Consider the following 20633-nt stretch of genomic DNA (forward strand, 5'->3'; position numbering starts at 1 on the left):
GGTTCACACACACACACACACACACACACGGTTCACACACACACACACACACACGGTTCACACACACACACACACACACACACACGGTTCACACACACACACACACACACACACACGGTTCACACACACACACACACACACACACACACACACACACACACACACACACACACACACACACACACACACACAGACACAGTTATCTCCCTGTGCACCAGCGTTTAGGTGGTGGAAGCCTCTTTTGTGTCTCTGGTTAAACACTGGACAGCTGTCACATTCAAAGCCTCCTGGAAATCTCATAACTCAGGCTAAACACACCCAGAACACACACACACACACACACACACACACACACACACACACACACACACACACACACACACACACACACACACACACACACACACACACACATATGCACACACACACATGCACTCAGACAAAATCAACCCCCATTTTGAAAAGAGATTTCAATACTGTAGTAGAGTTATTGATCAGCGTGGCTTTTAACATAATGTTTTAAGCATTTATAACAGGGGGGGGGGGGGGGGGGGGGGGGCTTTATGGCCGTGCATGTGCACATTCACACACACACACACACACACCAAGTCAAACACACAGTGACGCTGCTGGAGGTGCATCACGTCGCTTTAAGATTGGCAGACAGGTGGAGTACGAGCAGAAACGAGCACTAACAATGAAACACAGTGTTTCATGACTAGCGCAGGCAGAGCATGCTAAGCTAATAGCATGATGAACACGAGCCGTCTGACGCAGAGGATTCCAGGAAAATCAACCCCCCCGGCAGCTATTTCCTCAGACCCGGGTCAAGTCATATTTCTCGCTAACTGCCCTGATGACAGCAGAGTTTCTCCTGAGAGGAAAGTTGGGTCAATGATGATTAAAGCTGCACCTCCACCCACCAAATCTGTATTTCACCTTGTGGAGCAAAGAAACAGCTGAAGCACTGATGGAATTTCCTGTTGGGTTTATAACAAGACGTTGTTCAGACGTTGTGTTGTGGTGTTTCAGCAAAACCAGAAGGGATTTGGTTAGTTTTTATTGGGTTTAATCTGTATTTTCTAAAAAAAAATAAATAAGTGAAAGTCAGGTGATGAAGAGTAACTATAAACTAAAGAAGATGTTTTATATAATTCATCATTCTTTGTCTGTGAATTACACTTTAACAAAGACTAACTCAAATTCTGTGCAGTTTAACAGCAGTTTCCAAGAATTTAGATATTTATGTGCATCAAAGTAGAAAGAGTTCAGTTATTCATTAATTTATTCACCTGTGTTAGTTGCAGAGGGATGATGTTTATTAATGAACATTGTCAGAATAAATTGTAAATGCACCGTTATAACCAAAAGGCTGGTTTCCATTGGAACGGCAGATAAAGCTGATTTAAAATAATACTCCACATCACTGTACACAGCAAACATCAACTCATCAGCAACACAGCGCTCAGTTTATGAAACTGCTTTTTAAAACGCTCTGACTATTAAAATGTGCTTGGATCATCTTAAAGGCCTCGTTCCTCTGCGTCCTCTGACCAAAAGACTGAGATCACAGACAGAAGCAGCCAAACTGAACCCGAGGAGCCGGGAGCTCGAGCAGATTGCTGCTTGTTGGTGTTCAGGAGGTGGGTCGATCTCTGGGCGGCTCCTGGACCGTTCGCTGTGGAGACGCGACCCAGAACTCTCTGCAGGTAATTAATCCTAATCCCATCCGGTCGGGACAGATTTGGGACCTGAGAGGAGCGGAAGGACGACACTAGAAGGAAGGACGGACGTCTGGACGACTGTCCTCAGCCTGCTGCTACGAAACCTGGACCAGAAAATGGACCAGACATTATGTTCACCGAGGGAGGAGGCCAGGAAAAGTAATAAAAAAAAAAAAAAAGTGGGCGAGGACCGGTCCAAACAACGTCAAAAAGAACATGAAAAGCTTCTGGTGATGGATCTACTCATTCTGTTCACCACAGAACAATGTTGCATGAAGAATTCCTGGTATTAACTGGATGAAACCTGATCATGATCACTCAGTGTTACAGAAAGTAAAACACGTCTAATGTCTGTTTTCTATTTCATTTTACTAAATAACACATTTTATTTTAGTCTAATCTTTCTTTTTACTTGTGGTTTCTAAGAGTGTTTCTTTTATGTGCAACTAAGCCACAGTTCTTTAAGCCCCAATAATAAAGTATTCAGCATTTTTTTCTATGTTAATATTGCAAATAGTTAATTTTAATATTCACTACTGAAGCACTGAAAGTAAAAGTAAAGTTGTTCTTGGACGGTGCATTAGTGAAGTAGTTCTACTTCATCACTATTCATCTCTGGGTATATGAGCTCTACCTCCACACGGACGCGTCTCTTATTTGTTTTCTTTTGTGATGTTAATTGCCTGTTAATGTGCATTACAGTCAATAAAGTTTTAAAAGAAAAAGCAGCAGAGATGCATTTACCAAATCCCCAAAGACGCCTCCACCCTGACGTGAAGTAGCTTTTCTGTTTGGAAGCTGTGAAACGAGTCTGAGATCTACTCTGTGCAAACAGGAGGGAATATTTGTCTGTGAGGCTTTTGGACATTTCATCAAAAACGTCCCTTTTAAATTGTGTTTATTTTTCTCTCCAACGTTGGCTTAAATAATCCTGAGACTGGAACGGCTCAAATGTAAAAACTAATAAACCGAGAGGTGCAAACTGGCAGAGAAGCAGAGAACTGAACCGTGAGGGACAGTTTGGAAGCTGCGGAAACAGGAAAACGAGGCTCATGGCGCGTCCATGTTGCCTTCAGCTCCACATTCACTCACACTGCTTCCTCTCAGCACAGAACCACTTCCTCTCAGCACAGAACCACTTCCTCTCAGCACAGAACCACTTCCTCTCAGCACAGAACCGCTTCCTCTCAGCACAGAACCGCTTCCTCTCAGCACAGAACCACTTCCTCTCAGCACAGAACCACTTCCTCTCAGCACAGAACCGCTTCCTCTCAGCACAGAACGAGTCACGAGCTGCATGCCAACGAGCTCCCGGAACAAGAGCACGTTAATTAGCATCGCTAACGAGGAGCCGCGGGCCGGACGCTCCGTGTCCTCGCTGCATGCGAAGCGTGGGGTCGGCATGTCGCAGGCATGTCACACATGTCACACATTTTTGTCTCTGGATACAAACTACATTTTACTTAGGTTATTAAAATAATGTTTCTGTCCCTCTGTCTCTCTGTCTCTGTCTGTCCAGGCAGCTTCACACTAATTAAAAACCTTACAGCTGGACCTGCTTCAGATCAGCTTCACTCACTGAACAATGTCAGAAATCCGTCCAGGCAGAGAGGTTCCTCTCAGCAGGTTTACTCCGATTCAATTTCAATTCATCTTCCCTTATTTCATTTCATTTCAGGTATGAACAGGACGAGACTAATCTGCAGAACATCATTCTGACTTCCAGACAACGGGAATAATGAGAAAACTATGGACATTTATTCCTCTACAGAGGAAATAACGCTGAGCTGAGGCTCTGCCTTGATGTGACACAGTCTCATCGTTTAGTATCTAAACTAAATGTCTCAATCTTTACTTCATGTCATTTAAACACATGCGACTCAGGTTAAAATGATGAAATGATGAAATGAAGGTGGATCTGCTGCAGCCCGGAGCCTCCGGCCGTGATGAATCTGAGAGTTACGTTCCTCCTCCTCCTCACAAGGTAAAGCTGCCCAGACAAACTCAGACAACACATTAGTGGGTCCTCACTCCGCTGCCTCAGACTAAAGGATGTGTTTTGGTTTGGAGGAACTTTCTGAGTCTGCACTTAGGTAGTTGTCAGAGAGCAATTGAAAGTTTTATTCTAACTAACCTGCAGCTAATGGAGTCCTGTCTGGGTTTCAGCACTTAACATGGGAAGATAAATCAGGAGAACCAGCGTCTGTGCACACACACTGTAAAAATATATCTATATATGTGTATATGTATCTGTCATACTGTAAAAATCTATGTATATATGTCTATATGTGTCATACTGTACATGTACATGTATAAGTGTCTATATGTGTATCTGTCAAACATCTGGCAGATGTTTGTTTCCTCCGAAGCTCCGCCCCCCAGGACAGTCGTGTCCCTGGCTCTGACACAACCACACATAAAGAACTGAAGGCAGGACTGAGACGAGACGAGACGAGACGAGACGAGACAATGTGATGAGACGAGAAAAGATGAGACAATACACGATGAGACGAGATGAGACACTGTTGGATGAGATGAAATGAGAAAAGGCAGAGCAGGACAAGACGAGACGAGATGAGACAAGACGGGAGACGAGATGTGATGAGATGAGACAAGACGTGACAATGAGAGACGAGGCGAGATGAGCTGAGAAAAGGGAGGACGAGACGATGTGAGAGACAGGACTGTCCTGTCCGTCTGTCTCGAGGACGTGGCTGTTCCCTGAAAAGCTGCACAACTGATGAAAAGCAAAACACAAACCCGGGAAGAAAATGAGTCACAGCTTCACCGAGGACAAAGACAGACACACACTGTCTTCAGTCGGTCTTTGTCTTTGTAGCGTGATGTCTGCAGCTCGGGGACTTGTCCCTTCAGGACAACAGGACACTAAGACACCAGCTTCCTCCTCTGAAGGTGTAGGACACTAATCTCAGACCTGGTGTCCCCAAAACAAATGTCCTCCACTTGACTAATGAAGAGCCAGTGGTTCTGTCTGTGTGTGTCAGTGTGTGTCAGTGTGTGTCTCTGTGTGTCTCAGTGTGTGTCTGTGTCTCAGTGTGTGTGTCTCTGTGTGTCTGTGTGTGTGTGTCTCTGTGTGTGTCTCTGTGTGTCTCGGTGTGTGTCAGTGTGTGTCAGTGTGTGTCTCTGTGTGTGTCTCAGTGTGTGTCTCAGTGTGTCTCTGTGTGTGTCTCAGTGTGTCTCAGTGTGTGTCTCAGTGCGTCTCTCTCTGCGTCTCTCTCTTAGTGTCTCTCTGTGTGTCTCTGTGTGTGTGCGTCTCAGTGAGTCTCTGTGTGTCTCAGTGTGTGTCTCAGTGTGTGTCTGTGTGTGTGTCTCTCAGTGCGTGTCTCTCAGTGCGTGTCTCTCAGTGCGTGTCTCTCTGTCTCTCTCTGTGTGTGTGTCTCTGTGTCTCTGTGTGTGTGTCTCTCTGTCTCAGTGCGTGTCTCAGTGTGTGTCTGTGTGTGTGTCTCTCAGTGCGTGTCTCTCTGTCTCTCTCTGTCTCTCTGTGTGTGTGTCTCTGTGTCTCTGTGTGTGCGTCTCTCTGTCTCAGTGCGTGTCTCAGTGTGTGTCTCTGTGTGTGTCTCTGTCTCTCTGTGTGTGTCTCAGTGTGTGTGTGTCTCTGTCTCTCTGTGTGTGTCTCAGTGTGTCTCAGTGTGTCTCTGTGTGTGTCTCTGAGTGTGTCTCTGTCTCTCTGTGTCTCTGAGTGTGTCTCTGAGTGTGTCTCTGTGTGTGTCTCTGTGTGTGTCTCTGACTCTCTGTGTGTGTCTCTGTGTGTGTCTCAGTGTGTGTGTGTCTCTGTGAGTGTGTCTCAGTGTGTGTGTCTCAGTGCGTGTGTCTCAGTGCGTGTGTCTCAGTGTGTGTCTCAGTGTGTGTCTCAGTGTGTCTCAGTCTCTGTGTCTCTCTCTGAGTGTGTCTCAGTGTGTGTGTGTCTCTGTGTCTCTCTGTGTGTGTGTCTCTGTGTGTCTCTCTGTGTGTGTGTCTCAGTGTGTGTCTCTGAGTGCGTGTGTCTCAGTGTGTGTGTCTCAGTGTGTGTCTCTGAGTGTGCGTTTCTGTGTGTGTCTCTGAGTGTGTCTCTGAGTGTGCGTCTCTGTGTGTGTCTCTGAGTGTGCGTGTCCCTGTGAGTTAGATCGGTGACCTCTGCCCTCCAGCTCAGCCAATCAGCAGAGGGAGCAGACACCGTGTGATCAGCATCACTGTCAGCACGTCTCATTCACTGTGTCTCTGCAGAACATCAGGGGGAGGACGACTTCACACCTCAAACCTCAAACACACATTCTTACAAACAGTCTGGGACTGGTCATAATTCTGCTCTGGTGAAATTAGAGCATGTGCAGCGAGTTCCTTGCTGTTCTAGTGTCTGTGCGTATGAAGCATGTTCAGCCTGATGAAGGATTCAGACGACACAGGAAAAAACATTTCTCTATGAAACGTGCAGCCTGACGTGCAAAATCTAATATGTTCTATTGTATATTGTGTCTCTGAGAAGTTTCGCTTTAGTTCATTATAGGAGCAGGATTACCTACAGTTACCATGACAACTGCCCCGCCCTCAAAAAACGTGAGGGGTCTTTTCCTCCTGGATCCTAGGATAAACTTTCTAGGGTCAAAAACAAACCAAACTCGTTATTAAAAAAGTAAAAAGTCATTAAAAGCAAGGATTCAACCTTTTTAACGACGCATTAAATAACCTCTGTTCCTAAATGTTTTCTGGGTTAACACGTTAAAGACGTCGTCTGATTAGATCTTGTTCACCAGTGAACTCACAGGCGCCTGTTTCCGTTTTGGACTCTGAGGTTTGTTCTTCCATGACATTTGTGGTTGTGACTGAAGTGTTTCTGCAGCTCTTGGACGACATTTGGTTGTTTGGGTGAGTTTCATGTTGCCCTCAGGATAAATTTAAATGACTTTTCTGATCATTTGGTTTCTGACCAACTACCTATAAAACTGCAGACAGCGCTGCCACCAGCCTCAGCTGCACTTTGAGGTTAGCGCTAATTAGCACGTTACCACGCAAACAGCTGGTAGAGAGCAGGAAATAAACAGAGGCCTCTGCATTTCAGGTGAATCTGAGAATCTACTTGACAACTTGAACGTGTTTTATTGCGGCTGAAGATAATGAGGGTGATCAGAGGACGATTGAAGAAGTTTGGCTGCGGAGCAACGAGCAGAAAAAGAGTTTTTCTGTAAACGTTGAGTCAGAAACTTCCTCGTGTCAAACCCTTCGGTTTCTCTCACCATTTGTCGCTCACACCTTTTTCCTTCCCCTCTCTCTTTCCTGTTACATTCTGTTCATCATTATCTCATTCTTTCTTTTTGTGAGGGTTTCTTTTTGTGCATTTTGGACCTTTTATTTTTCTACAACCATCTTTGTTTCTCTCCCATCTCATTACTGCTTCCTTTCTACCTCATAGGTCCTGTTTTTTATTTTATTCTCTTCATGCATCCACCCCTACTCTCTATATATATATTTAATAACATTCACTGTAATGAGCATATGCATGTATGTATATGTGCATCGATCAGGCCTAACATTATGACCGCCTTCCTAATCCCCCTTTTGGACTCCACTACACCTCTGAAGGCGTCTGGCTCCAAGATGCTTTAAGTCCTGCAGGTTGTGAGGTGGAGCCTCCACAGATTGGACTTGTTTGTCCAGTCCGTCCCACAGCTGCTGGACTGGACTGAGATCTGGGGAATTTGGAAACCAAGTGGACACTTTAAACCCGTCGTTGTGCTCCTCTACCCATTCCTGAGCTATTTTGCTGAAAGTGGCCACAACCATCAGGGAATATTTCCACAAAAGGGTGAACATGCTCTGCAGCAGTGTTTAGGAAGGTGGTGCGTGTCAAAGTGACATCCACATAAATGGCAGGACCCAAGGTCCCAAAGCATCACACCGCCTCACTTTGGTCCTGGTGCAGACCGGGTTATCTATGACATGACCAGAACACCTTCTTCCATCGCTCTGTGGTCCAGTTCTGATGCTTATGTTCCCAATGTTGGTGCTTTGAGCCATGGACCAGAGTCAGCTTCTTCAGCAACTACAGCTACAGTAGCTTGTTTATTGGATCGGACCACAGCCTTTTGGTCACTGCAGACCACGAACGCCCCACAAGAGGTTCTGGAGACGCTCTGACCCGGTCAGCTAGTCCTCATGTTTTCCTACTACTAACACAACAACTTAGAGGACAAAATGTTCACTTACAGCCTGTTGAGTAGAATAAAATGGGACGTCCTGGCGCCATGTGTTCCCCAGGTAAGCGACGCGCACCCACCCAGTCGTCCATTAAAAAGGAAACATGATTCTTCAGACCAGCCCACTTTCTTCCGTTGCTCCCTGGTCCAGTTCTGACGCCCGTTGTTGGGCCTCGTCGACTTCCTGACCCAGATCTGATCTGAGTTTTTTGAATCCAAACAGCTGCTTGTTGCATGTGTCATGACGTGGGGAGATGATACATATTTTTGCACAAGCTGTGAAGTATTTATTGATCTCCCCCCAAAGTTATTTTAGAGACAAATTAAAAATGAACCCTGCAAACTTCCACTCACAGTATGAAGTCACAGCGGTGGCAGAAAAATGTCTGGTAATAAAGGGAAATAAGAGGAAATACGGAACTTAACTCATACGGTTGTTATGCAACAACACAATCGTATCAATAATCAACCAAATGATGATTAAAGAATCACAAAAACTGAATCCTGTAAAATGTATCCTCAGTGTGTCCCGGGTGTGATTCATCGCACTGTTGAGTTGGATGTAGGTCTGGGTAGGGGGGGGGGCACACACACACACACACACACGCACACACACACACACACACACACACACACACCACACACACACACACACACACACACACACACACACACACAGTGATGTCATGGCTGTGTCGTTCAGCGTTTGTCAGCGTCCTGCTCTCAGGCTGGACAGTCAGACACTAGTCGTTTCTGGCATGTGATACAACTCTGCAGTACAACACACCAGCAGCAACACTGACACATGATGACACACACTCAGGAAACAACATCTTGCAGGAAATCTTAAGAACCGCCAAAGGGCTTCGGTTCTGGACACGTATTTTTGCTGCCCCCAATTAGAACGTCACAAGCAATACCAGGGAGGAGGACTGGCACATCCTGATCTAAGTTTATCGGACGGCAAAGTGAAAAACACATCGAATGACTCGATGCAGGATCCTTTTAAACACAGACTTTTAAGGCCCAGACACATAAAGAGATAAAAGAATCATCAGCAGTGACTTCATCATCACTTCACACACCACAAAGGCTACAACCATAAACTCTACCTGAGAGGAAAATCCCTCACACCAGCAGGGGGCAGTAGTCTGTATTCGTCCTCCAAAAGGGGAAACAGGAAGAGCTACAGAGGCTTTATTCATCCTACGTCATCATGTTGATATTTGTGAGAAGAGACTTTCATCACTTCCTGTTTGTCTTCTCCAACCGACTCGTTCACCATCGATTCACCTGAACAATGACTAGCGACAACGATAGTCAATGGGCTGCGACCACTTTTCATTCAAAGATCACAAATTTAAATTACAAAGGCAAATGGTTTAAAGGACAGAGATTATAAAAAGAGTCTGTTTGCAGAAAACAGCTCATTTTTGATGCATTTGTTTCGCTTGAAAAGAAAAATGAAATGAGATACACTCCAAACGCTTTCTGCTGCAGTTAAACAACATGAAACTATGAAGACTTTAATGACAGAAACCATCACATTGCTCAGTAGCTAGTTATTGGAGCACTGGTGTTTTGGTGCTTCGTCTCCTGGTTTGATCCAAACAATGAGAACATTTCCAGCTCCTGAGCAGCGCTACCTCTGACAAAGATATTTACCAAACTAAAACTAACCTGCTGCTTGTTTGGACTCAGAGATGAGATCAGAAACCAGTGAAGTCCAATCTGTTTGCAGATGTTAGAGGATGTAAATAATAAGACCCAAGCGAACCAAACCCTGAACGCTGTAGGTGGTTAGTAACGATGGTGAAGTCTTAGCCTTAGACTAATCTAATCCTCACAGAGGCCTCGTGGACATGTGATGGGGAGGAACTGAAGACAGGTTTGGTTTCTGCTTTAAGCCAGAAAACCAGAAGCCAGACCAACGTCCACCTACAATTTGTTTCTGCTACAAAGTCGATCTGCAGGAGGCTTCATACATACACGTCATCTGAACACTGTGACTTAAATTAGTTTACAATAAAAAGGAGAAACAAGCTGCTCAGAGTCCAATATCACATCTGCTGTAAAATATTTTAAGTGTGAAATACTTTTAAAGGACAATTAACAGCGATTAAGGAAGATGTGAGTCTGGCTAACCCACTGTTTATATATATATATATTATAATTAGAAAGCTTGTGTGAATCCTGATAAACAACACATCTAACTATTTGTATAAACACATCAGCACCACATGTCTTTCTCAATCTGCTCACGCTGTGTTACGTGAACCCGTTTTACCCACTGAGACACGATCCACAGCAGAAATGACCAAGAGGATAATCAGGTCATAAGTTTCCCCAACGACAGGCATGAAAAACTGTCCACGACAAACAGCAGATAAACTCAAGCAAATACTGAATAAAGACCTGGAAGCAAACGTGTGGACTCACCCTGCGTCGCTGCTGTGCCCACAGATTAAGGCGTCCTTAGCTCCCTCCACTTTGTAGAAGTTGTCTAGAAAAAAAAAAGAGGTGAAAATTAGTTTCCGATCCAGCTTTCTTGAACTATGTCTAAGTCTGAAAATGAGTTTCAGAGAATCGGTCATTTAGTTTGATGGCGCTGCTCATCAGGACTTTGAGTGACGTGTCCCTGTTTCTCCGAGTCTTACACTAGTGCAGCTCTGATGAACAGGAATACATGATAATGCTCGTGCACCTTTACAGTAAGTGACAATGTGCAATTACAGAAAATTACACCGAGTTCTGCTTCAGAGCTGCTTTCTGTGGCGTGTTCACACAAAGCTGCAAATGTCAGAGTGAACTAACCCGAGTCCAAAACCAGTTTACGTCGATTTAGATTTAAAATGAAGTGAAAACATGATGACGTATAGAAAATGGAAGTGACACAACTGTATCCGGTGAATAAATTAGACATAATATAGAGAAGGTTTAGTCACATGGTGTAAAGACAAACACCTGAAGATCACTACGAGAAAAACCAGAATACCAGGGGTACGAGCCTCCAGACCTGGTTGTCATCCAGGGGGCGACTGCATTTACATATCTCCATTAAATCTGGTCTTTATTAGCACATTAATGTTGTTTTTGTGCGGTAACGTTGGATCTTAGTTTGGAGCAGTTCCTTTGAGTCTTCACCCTCTGACAAATCACATGTGGTGGAAACTTACTTCTCTCCGTCCACAGCACAGACCTTTGAAACTGATCCCAGTCAGAAAATACTGGGTTTGTATCTGCCTTTCTCTCTCTTTCTCTCTCTCACTCCCTTTTTAATCTTACCTGAACACAAGGACATGCAGTTTTGTACAGTTTTTTTAAAACTCACCATTTGTTTCCATGAAAACAAGAACGTGAAATGTTGAATTAAAAACCGAAAAGCAACAAACAGCTTTAGAACTCAGGCCTGGAAACAGGCTCCAGGTCAGTTCTGGTTCTGGTTCTGGTATCACAGTGGCTCAGGGCTCAGGTCTCTGGTCAGTTCTGGTTCTGGTATCACAGTGGCTCAGGGCTCAGGTCTCAGGTCAGTTCTGGTTCTGGTTCTGGTATCACAGTGGCTCAGGTCTCAGCTCTCAGGTCAGTTCTGGTTCTGGTTCTGGTGTCAGTTCTCTGGTCAGTTCTGGTTCTGGTTCTGGTGTCAGTTCTCTGGTCAGTTCTGGTTCTGGTATCAGCTCTCAGGTCAGTTCTGGTTCTGGTGTCAGCTCTCTGGTCAGTTCTGGTTCTGGTTCTGGTGTCAGTTCTCTGGTCAGTTCTGGTTCTGGTATCAGCTCTCTGGTCAGTTCTGGTTCTGGTATCACAGTGGCTCAGCTCTCTGGTCAGTTCTGGTTCTGGTTCTGGTACCAGCTCTCTGGTCAGTTCTGGTTCTGGTTCTGGTACCAGCTCTCTGGTCAGTTCTGGTTCTGGTTCTGGTGTCAGTTCTCTGGTCAGTTCTGGTTCTGGTATCAGCTCTCTGGTCAGTTCTGGTTCTGGTTCTGGTGTCAGTTCTCTGGTCAGTTCTGGTTCTGGTTCTGGTGTCAGCTCTCTGGTCAGTTCTGGTTCTGGTTCTGGTATCAGCTCTCTGGTCCACTGGCTGCTTTACCACAGGATCAATAAACTCATCAGAGTCAGGTTGTGTGTTTTCTGGTGAGACACAGTCTGAGCAGGAGCCCATAAAACCTGAAGCATTAAAGCAAACACGGTTCGCTGAGCATTTATTCAACACTTAAATCTGACCACAAGCAATCTCTCAGTACATTAACACACTTTACTGTCGTCACATGGAGTCCTTCAGGTACTCCTCCGCCCCACTCAAGAACAAAAGCATCAGACGTAATAAGCTCAGAAGCTTTTTAATGCACGTCTGCAGGAAGAAAACAAGCACTCCTCAACTTCTGCAGTGGTTTGAAGACGCATTATTCATCCCTGACAATGATAATAAATGTTCTTTAACCATCGCTGCTCTGAAGAATCACGCCAGCTGAAAGTGACGGATATTTGACCTTTCTGATAATGTGACAGAGCTTTAGAGCGAGAGGAGTCTTAAGAAAAGTTCATGGATATGAGGTAGAGAAATTAAACTGTGGAGTCCAAGAATTCAGTCAGAACCAAGGTCGGACTTAGGCTCTGTTCAGAACTTAACATTAAGATCTGAGCTGGATCCTGAGGCTTCGTCCCCAAGTCAGACGGGATGTTTAATCCCTCCAGCTAATATCTGGTCCACCTCAGAGCCTGGTTCCTCCACCTCAACCTGAACGAGTTCGCCTCCAAGTCTGGACCCAATCACCGTCCTCTGCTGCACCAACGCTGCTTCTACACGTCTAAAAGTCCACCTGCTGGTCTTTACTTTTAACACAAATCATCCATGAACCAGCTCTAAAACACGTTTCAGGATGGAAGTAAAAACAGCAAACGGTAAAAAACTGGCCTGACTTTGCACGTGAGATATTCCAGCTGCAGTAAATCAGACAAACACTCTACACCAGCCTCTCACACTCGGTTCCTTTCAATGATCCGGTGCAGTATCACGTTTTCCTGGCAGCTTACTTCACCACATTGTACAACACAATCCAATCTTTTATTTCCTAATGTTCCACGCTCGGCTGGGAGGCCGGAGACAACAGACACTTCCAGGTTCTGACGCAGTAGCTTCTACATTTCTAATAATACCTGAGAGCAGAACCTCTGCAGCTCATGACATCACCGAAGACTGTGAGTCAGTGTCAAGTCCTGTGTTGCATTTCATACGTGTGGGTGAATTAGGGCTGAATTTATTTATATTGGTACAACTTTGGCACAATTGCAAATTGATTTAGCATTTCCCCAAATATCTTTCCATTCACAGTCAGTGGCGGCAGAAAGATGCGTTTCCCGATGGAAACAGCAACTTCTCAGAGAGGTTTTTTTTTTTTTTTTTAATTATGAGAGAACAATAATTGGAGAAACAAATTGAAGCACGGTGTTTTATTAGAGGCTTCACACGATCATAATTGATGTAAGCCACTGCTCTGCTGGATGATCATTAACACTGCTCCACTTTTAGCACGTTTATTTGACCGTGATTGTAACTGGCCACTGGACACGTCAGCACCACCAGTTTTAGTTTTCTGAAGACACCACACGTCACAGTCTTTATGTTCATCCACGGTCCACACTCCAACGCAAGCTCAAACTATTTGGTGCAAAATAAAATGGAAAGAATTTAGGGTTTAATCATTAACCTTGTCAGAGCTTCTGGTGCCAAACTGAAAACCATCACATCACAAGTTATATTTTCACTGGGAGAATCCAACGTAATAAAACTGGATCTCATGCAGGAGACACTGACCTTAAATACTGGCCTCACATTTTTACCCATTTGCCAGACGAGAACCATTCAAGATACTCATATTTTATTCAACACATAATTTGCACGGCGCTACGGCCAATTACACAACATTCCAGCAGAAAACTATTCAAACGGGAGCCGTCGTCATATTGCTCCAGATCTTTTCAGGGAAACAAAGGAGGCTGCTGCACCCTGAGACACAGTTTAAAGGGTTTTTCGTGGAAACCTGGGTTTGATGGAGGCAGACAAGGCACTTCCACATTTCAGAGTCCACAAAGACAACAAAAGCCTCTTTCCTTTACTGAGGCTGAACACATGCAAAGTTTTCTGACAAACAGAAGCAGGTTCTGTTGCTCTGACCACGTCCGACCGCCGCTTCACCAAAGGCACTTAAGCTTTTTAGTAGCGCAGCCATTCATTCGGTATCGAGTGCATCTGGGAGGCTACATGCCTCCAAAAAAAACTTCTGAAGTCTGTCTTTTGTTCAGGAGCTCAAAGTAACCGCGACGGCTTTATGCAGCGCAGAGATTAGTCACTGAGGCATTTTGTCCCCACACAAAGAGGACAGGAACCGTGCACCGAGTCATTACCTGGACTTCATCACTCACGTTTTTGTCCCCTTCGCCCAAATAAACGCATACGGGCTGACATTTAATACAGGACCCCCCCTCACCCCCCCGGGAACATTTTACAGAGCTGCAGAAATTTGGGAAATTGTCTCTACGGGACATTGAGAGAGTGGGATTAATTTCATTTCTTTTTAAAAGTAGCCTCCCAGCCTCCTAAGTTTTTCATCTGTAAACCTGCAGGTGTGGCAGAGACAGCGAAGAGCGATTGGTCAAAGAAAATTAGATTGAGACTTAATCTGCACACCCACGAGGAAAAGGGATCAGTTCTTCATTCATTTATTGCCAAAGTGAATTTGCTTTCATTCATCAAAAACTCCAGATAAACGTGCAGATTAAACTAAATGATGCAGCTATAAAGCAGCAAATGAAAACAGTGAAATGTGCTGATCACATCACTTTCATGTTTTTACCTGCTCGTCTTCCCGGATGAGATGCTCCAGCTGTCGCCATAATGTGGATTTGTTGGGAAAGATGCAACATTTCTATAGTTTTTTACCCCCAGAGCCGGGAAACTGATCCACACCAGACACATGTTCCCAGAAGATCCACCGCTGAAAACTATATTTACGGTGGTGGATCTAAACACTTCTCAATTTAAACTACAAATCCTAAAAGCTTGATCTTAAATCGTCATGGAGACCATTGATGTGGATATTCAGGTTTATAGATTTAAATCCACATCCTCATCTTGAGTGTGAATGATCATCTTCCAATTATCCCTGAGACACACAGCACCATGCGAAGCAGTTTGAGCTCATGGTCGTTCTGTCTGCCAGAATTTTCAGATTTCCTCCTCAGAAAGTCGTAGCATCCTTACTATGTCTGAGTTGAGTTTCCAAGATGGCCGCCCCGTGTGTAAAGAGTGATTAGCTCCTGTAATATTCCGTTTATTAGCTCTTCTGATAAGTTGTTGCATTAAACCGGTCGTACAGACGGGATTTTTCCACATACGTACACTGAAATGCTGTTACAGTGTAATTTAAGTTTTTCATGTGTTATGTGGGAACTACGAGCTAATGTCACGCTAACAGCTAAAAACAACAACCTGGTAAAACCAAAACACAGACAAACACCATCGTGATAAACTGGCACTAATAGTGAATTTTCTACAATTAAAACTTTTGAATATTTTAAAAAAAAAAATTCTGCCTCATGTGATTTTATTTAATAATTATTGAATAATTCTAGTAAAAAATAAATTTAGTTTAACATTATAGTGATGATATTACTTAATATCAAGAATGTTTTAAAAACTTTCACTTTCCACTCAAAAAATCTAAATATTGAACACACAAGTTATTATTCGGACTTTGACTTCAGACCTCTGAGGTAAAAAGATTCACGGCATCAATAAGCCGACAGGAGGAGCTGGGATCTAACCTGCAGGTGATCTTCTATATTTCTGTTTTTTACATTTAAATCCAGATATCGCTGCTCTTTTTTAAAACTGAATCCACATTGTGCGCTGTAGTGAATATTTATATATATATTTGTGTAGAGTATCTGGGACTGAGTCAAATAAACCACTGTTCCTCTGCCTGATGCTCTTAAAGGCGAGTTCACTGGAAGGAGACTTCATGGGTCTCACTGATGATCAAGAAATTACAATATCTCCAGACGCAGGTTCCTGCTGTATGAAAGTTGAATCTCTTCTCGTGTCCTGTATCCATTTTTGTCAGCTCACCAAAAAGGAAATGACTTGAACGTGATGTCTGCTGATATTATTTCATTGAACCCTCCAACAACAAGAAGCAGCGGGAGCGGCTGCTGCTGTCAGTCCAGACGGGACAAACATGGCTTGATGGGAAATGTTTAGCGTGGGCAACATCCACCATTGATCTCCTGACTGACGGCTGTTTTCAGAGCAGCCAAACAGGCCGAGCTTTAACGCGGCAGCCGAGGCTCAGGTTTCTCTACAGCTTTTAGAGGTCGATACGGGAGCCTGCGGGGGGCATTTGTTTTATGTGATGGACAGCAAAGCAAACTGGAAATGAATAAACAGACGGCGCATTAGCAGCGGGCAGGATGTCCTGACAAACCTTTACTGTAAACTCAAAGTTCCCATTATTTTGGATGGTGTCTTCCTTTAAGAGAAAAGCAAAACTCCTTTACACCTTCTCCTTAATAAATGGCAGTTTCATCAAATTAGCGTTGGAAGGAGAAAATTAAATAACCGGAAGATGTTCTGTTGATTTTAAACATTGGATTGAAAATCGCCTCCCGCCCACCAGACAGAAAGTATTCATTCATTCATTCATCTGCAGCCTTACGGCCTCACAGGTACAGTGGTTAGGAAAGCAGGAGCCGCACCCTGCTGTTTTTAAGACTACTACTAACACAAAGTTTAAATAATAATAATAAAATAACTAAAAATATGTCTACAGCAAGCAGCAACCACAGAGTCTGGAAAGTGAGGTCAGTGCGTAAAAACTGCAGTTCGACTAATGTCCACTAGAGGCTTCGGCTCAAGTCAATTCCCATAGAAGTCCATGTTAAAAACTATAGCAGAAATAAACATGTTTACAGCCTGGTACAAGAAATGTTTTTGGTCTCTACAGCTCTTTTCCCCGTTGAAGAATAACTGTACAGAGGTTATTGTCTTCCCCTTTGAGGTGGGAGCTGTCAGGTCTCAGTCTCAGTCATATAGGTTTTGGTTATTTTGGATCATTTAAAATGGAAATAATAACTGGAACTAGTTGCATCGCTGCAATTATGAATGGACCTTCCCAGATGTCTGTACTTCAGACTTTAAGTTAATTTTTTCAGAACTTTTGAAATGTTGACCTGGTAGCTGCAGTGATTAGCTAGCAGCAGTTGTGTTAATGAAGCTAAAGGCTGTGACTTAGGTACGTGGCCCATTTCTACCTGTGTCTCATCTGTCTGACGTGCACCAGTCTTTTTTCCAGTCTGGTTAATTTGTGTTTCTACTTGGTGACTGGAACCTTCGTAGAAATTTCACATTACACAAGTCACACAAACATCTGTAAACCTCCTGAGCAAACCTCACAGATTCAACACGATGGAGAAGCAGCAGGAAACACTGAAGAGTTAACACGCTACTACCAGGGCTGGGGAAGTTACTCAATAAAGTAATTAGTTACTTATTACTAGTTACTTCTGTAAAGTGTAATGAGATTACTACATTTGAAACGTGACTTCACTACTTATTGGGGCTATAACTAAAAAATAGACATATAACAAAATACGAGCTAACATATACTAAGGTATCATATCAGTGTATTGAAATAAAGGCAACATTAGCATGTCGTGTAGCCAAACACGTCGCGGTGCATTTTCCACGTGGATCCCAGGTTGTTCATGCTTCTTTGACTTTTCTTAAAGTGCTTTAAATCAGTCATACCTGTCTTATTCATGCTGGCTCAGGTCCCGACGTTTAAAAAGGAGGGAAAGCAGAATAAAGCATTAGCCTCTCTACTAGCAGTTAGCCTAGCCTTGTTGCTAAACCAGCTCCTGGATAAAGACCGAGCGTCCTGTGATGTTTGGTGGATCAGGTCCGAGCTCTTTCACGTCGAGCTTCTCCTCTCAGAAGGTTTTGTTTTAGCTGACTTCACTTTATTATTTAATTTCTCTTTCTCCATTTTGCATCTCTGTCCGATCGTCTCCAGCTCCCGCGGCTCCGCCTGTTAAATCAGCCGCACTTTATAACAGACGGCTGTGACGTCAGCCCTGACGTCAGCCCCATGGCGGGAGGGCGGTGGTATGCAAATCAGGCTGCGTTCAGCTCTGGGCGCAGGAGAGGTGCGCGTGCGCCCCAGCATGGTCCTATCTCTTGTATTGAAGAGGAGTTACTGCGCATGTGCGACTTTTAACGACTTTAAGGGTTTTGCGCCCCCGGGCGGAAATACGTCACCAATCAGACAACGTCGATGACCGAAACAACTTTACTCATCATTTACTTTAAAATATTTATCTTGCACATCTAAAAATATATACACATATATTTCGAAATATTTTTATTTTATTGTTTCATTTTTATTTAATTTTTTTGGGCCTCCGACACCTGAACAAACCTTTGCCTGTTGGGGCGGGGTCGACTCCTCCAGGTGACCGGCGACCAGTATCTTTAGCCGCAGTTTTGCGGCCATGCTGGGCTGAGACATGCTGGGACAGGTTGCTCACTGATTCCGCAGCAGTTTAAAGAAACTTGTGGCCTGGGCATAGAGCGCATTTCACTCGAATGTTTTTATCCTTTCAAGCTATAAACTGAAAGTAATGAGAACATCGCCACTGGTTGAAACCTCCAGTCTCCGTCTCCACCAACGTCACTCGACTCAAATCGATCTCTATGGCAACGTGCTCAGGTAAGTAGCGCGCACACATGCAGCACGCACACATACCTGCACCGCTAAGCAGATCAGAACGGTGCACATAGACAAACACGGCCTGGGTAACGCAGGAAAGTGCATTCCTATAGCCTAGTAAAGTAGTGTAGTTACCGATATTTTTACTTCGTTACCCAAAAAAGTAATCCGTTACTTTGTAACTCGTTACCCCCCAACCCTGGCTGATACCAAGAGGACCAGTCATACAGCACATCCACTTTTCAGCACACGTTTTTAAGTTTTCAACTTAATTATATATTTATATGTATTAGCTCCATGTGCTTCCATAACTTGGCACATTCCCACATCTTGGCCCAAAGGAACAATCGTAGTGTGTGTGAAGGTAACGTTCAGTATATTAATCTAATGAGGGAGAAATTCCTTTAAACCAAATAAAATGATTTATTTACGACTTTCAGGACAAAAAAAAAGACGGTCAATCCAACAAAGTCTAATGTCAAGTTCACTGCCAGGAGTAAAGCAGAAAACTGAGTGAAAACATTTCATTACTAGTACACAACTACTGCACAAACAGACTTTTCAGTGTGTGTCTGTGACATTGTTCTGCAGGAGGATTGGAACCGAGGAGGAACATTAATGCCGGCCCTGTGTGGTGAGGAGTGGTGAGCTGTGTTCAGTTACAGTGAAACATTCATGTCACATTGCAGCACGGATCCATGGAGACATAACATCAGTCTACATGTCATCAAGATCAAGACCGTGTCTTTTAGAACATGTGCATCGACTCGAAGGCACTTGAGCGATTTGGTGAGAGAAAAAGCCGCCGTGCGGCTCAGGTTTCATATGACAACAGCGTTAAGTGTTTCCTTAACCCCGACCTCGACCTGGTCTGCGTGTGCACCAGCCTCCATGCGCCGTATATTATGTCCTGGGCCCACATGCCTCACATGTCAAACTGTACGTACCGGGCGACCCCGCGGGACCTCTGCATGTGTGATGCCTTGTGTGTGGACGCTGGAAAAGCTGAGCAGCCTGCACACACACCACAGCCCTGACACTGTGTGTGTGTGTGTGTGTGTGTGTTGCTTCACTGACGTCAGCTGTAACCACAGTGCCAACATGACATTGTCCAGTCCATTTAGGAAACACCAGTCACAGCAGCAGCACGACAAACACAACCTCCTCTCTGCAGAACATACTAGAAGCAGGTCTTCCTCCGCTGCCACCGTCGTATCTGACTCACCTCCAACAACAAAATATGTCCCTTTATGTTTGTCCTCCCTGCAAAATACACCAGGACTCTATAAAACAAGGTTACTTTGATTTCACAAGATAGATAGATAGATAGATAGATAGATAGATAGATAGATGCTAAACCCTCCCAAGCAACAACAAAAAAGATGCAAAAATTATTTTTTAAATAACTCACAACTGTAATTTTTTCTGTCTTATTTGTAGTTTGATTTTCACTTTACATTTCTAGAGACATTTTGCTTTACAGAGAGAAGGTATTTCACAAGCCTTTCTTGGTTTCAATCTCTCCTGCACAACAACGAACCATTTTACACCATTTTCATGTTTTCTACCTTCAGTGTGCAAATAAAGAAATCAAATCAAGTCGCATGGGAAACTGGTGTCCAGTAGCTTCATCACATAGAAACAGTCAAAGATATGATGTACTATATATTTAGGTTATGTAGTGATATAAATTATGGCAAAACAACTAGACAAATGTACCTAATAAAAACCTAAACTCCCCCCAGTCATTCAGAACTGAAGCTTCTGTTTTAGCTTCTAACTGTGACACTTCCAAAAGTAATTAGTTGAGTTCCAGCTCATATGAGATACTGTAGTCAGAACTGAAACAAACAAAAAATCTCATTTGAAGCTGAAAAATGAACCAGAGTCCCTGGAAAATGTGAGTGGAAAGCAAGAAAACTCATACCATGAAAATGACAGCATGCTTCTCTCACCATCGG

General features: G+C 43.9%; 1 protein-coding gene across 3 annotated transcripts in view; it reads right to left on the reverse strand.

The window, feature by feature from the left end:
* LOC124995754 (sodium channel protein type 4 subunit alpha-like) overlaps positions 1–20633 on the reverse strand; it is a 195046-nt gene that overhangs the window by 102070 nt on the left and 72343 nt on the right. For all 3 annotated transcript variants that reach the window (XM_047568403.1, XM_047568404.1, XM_047568402.1), the window contains exon 9: positions 10355–10418. In XM_047568403.1, the coding sequence (XP_047424359.1) occupies positions 10355–10418 (64 nt within the window). The remainder of the gene's footprint in view (positions 1–10354; positions 10419–20633) is intronic.

This window comes from Mugil cephalus, chromosome 18 (genome assembly GCF_022458985.1).
Source record: "Mugil cephalus isolate CIBA_MC_2020 chromosome 18, CIBA_Mcephalus_1.1, whole genome shotgun sequence".
In the NCBI taxonomy this organism is placed as follows: Eukaryota; Metazoa; Chordata; class Actinopteri; order Mugiliformes; family Mugilidae; genus Mugil; species Mugil cephalus.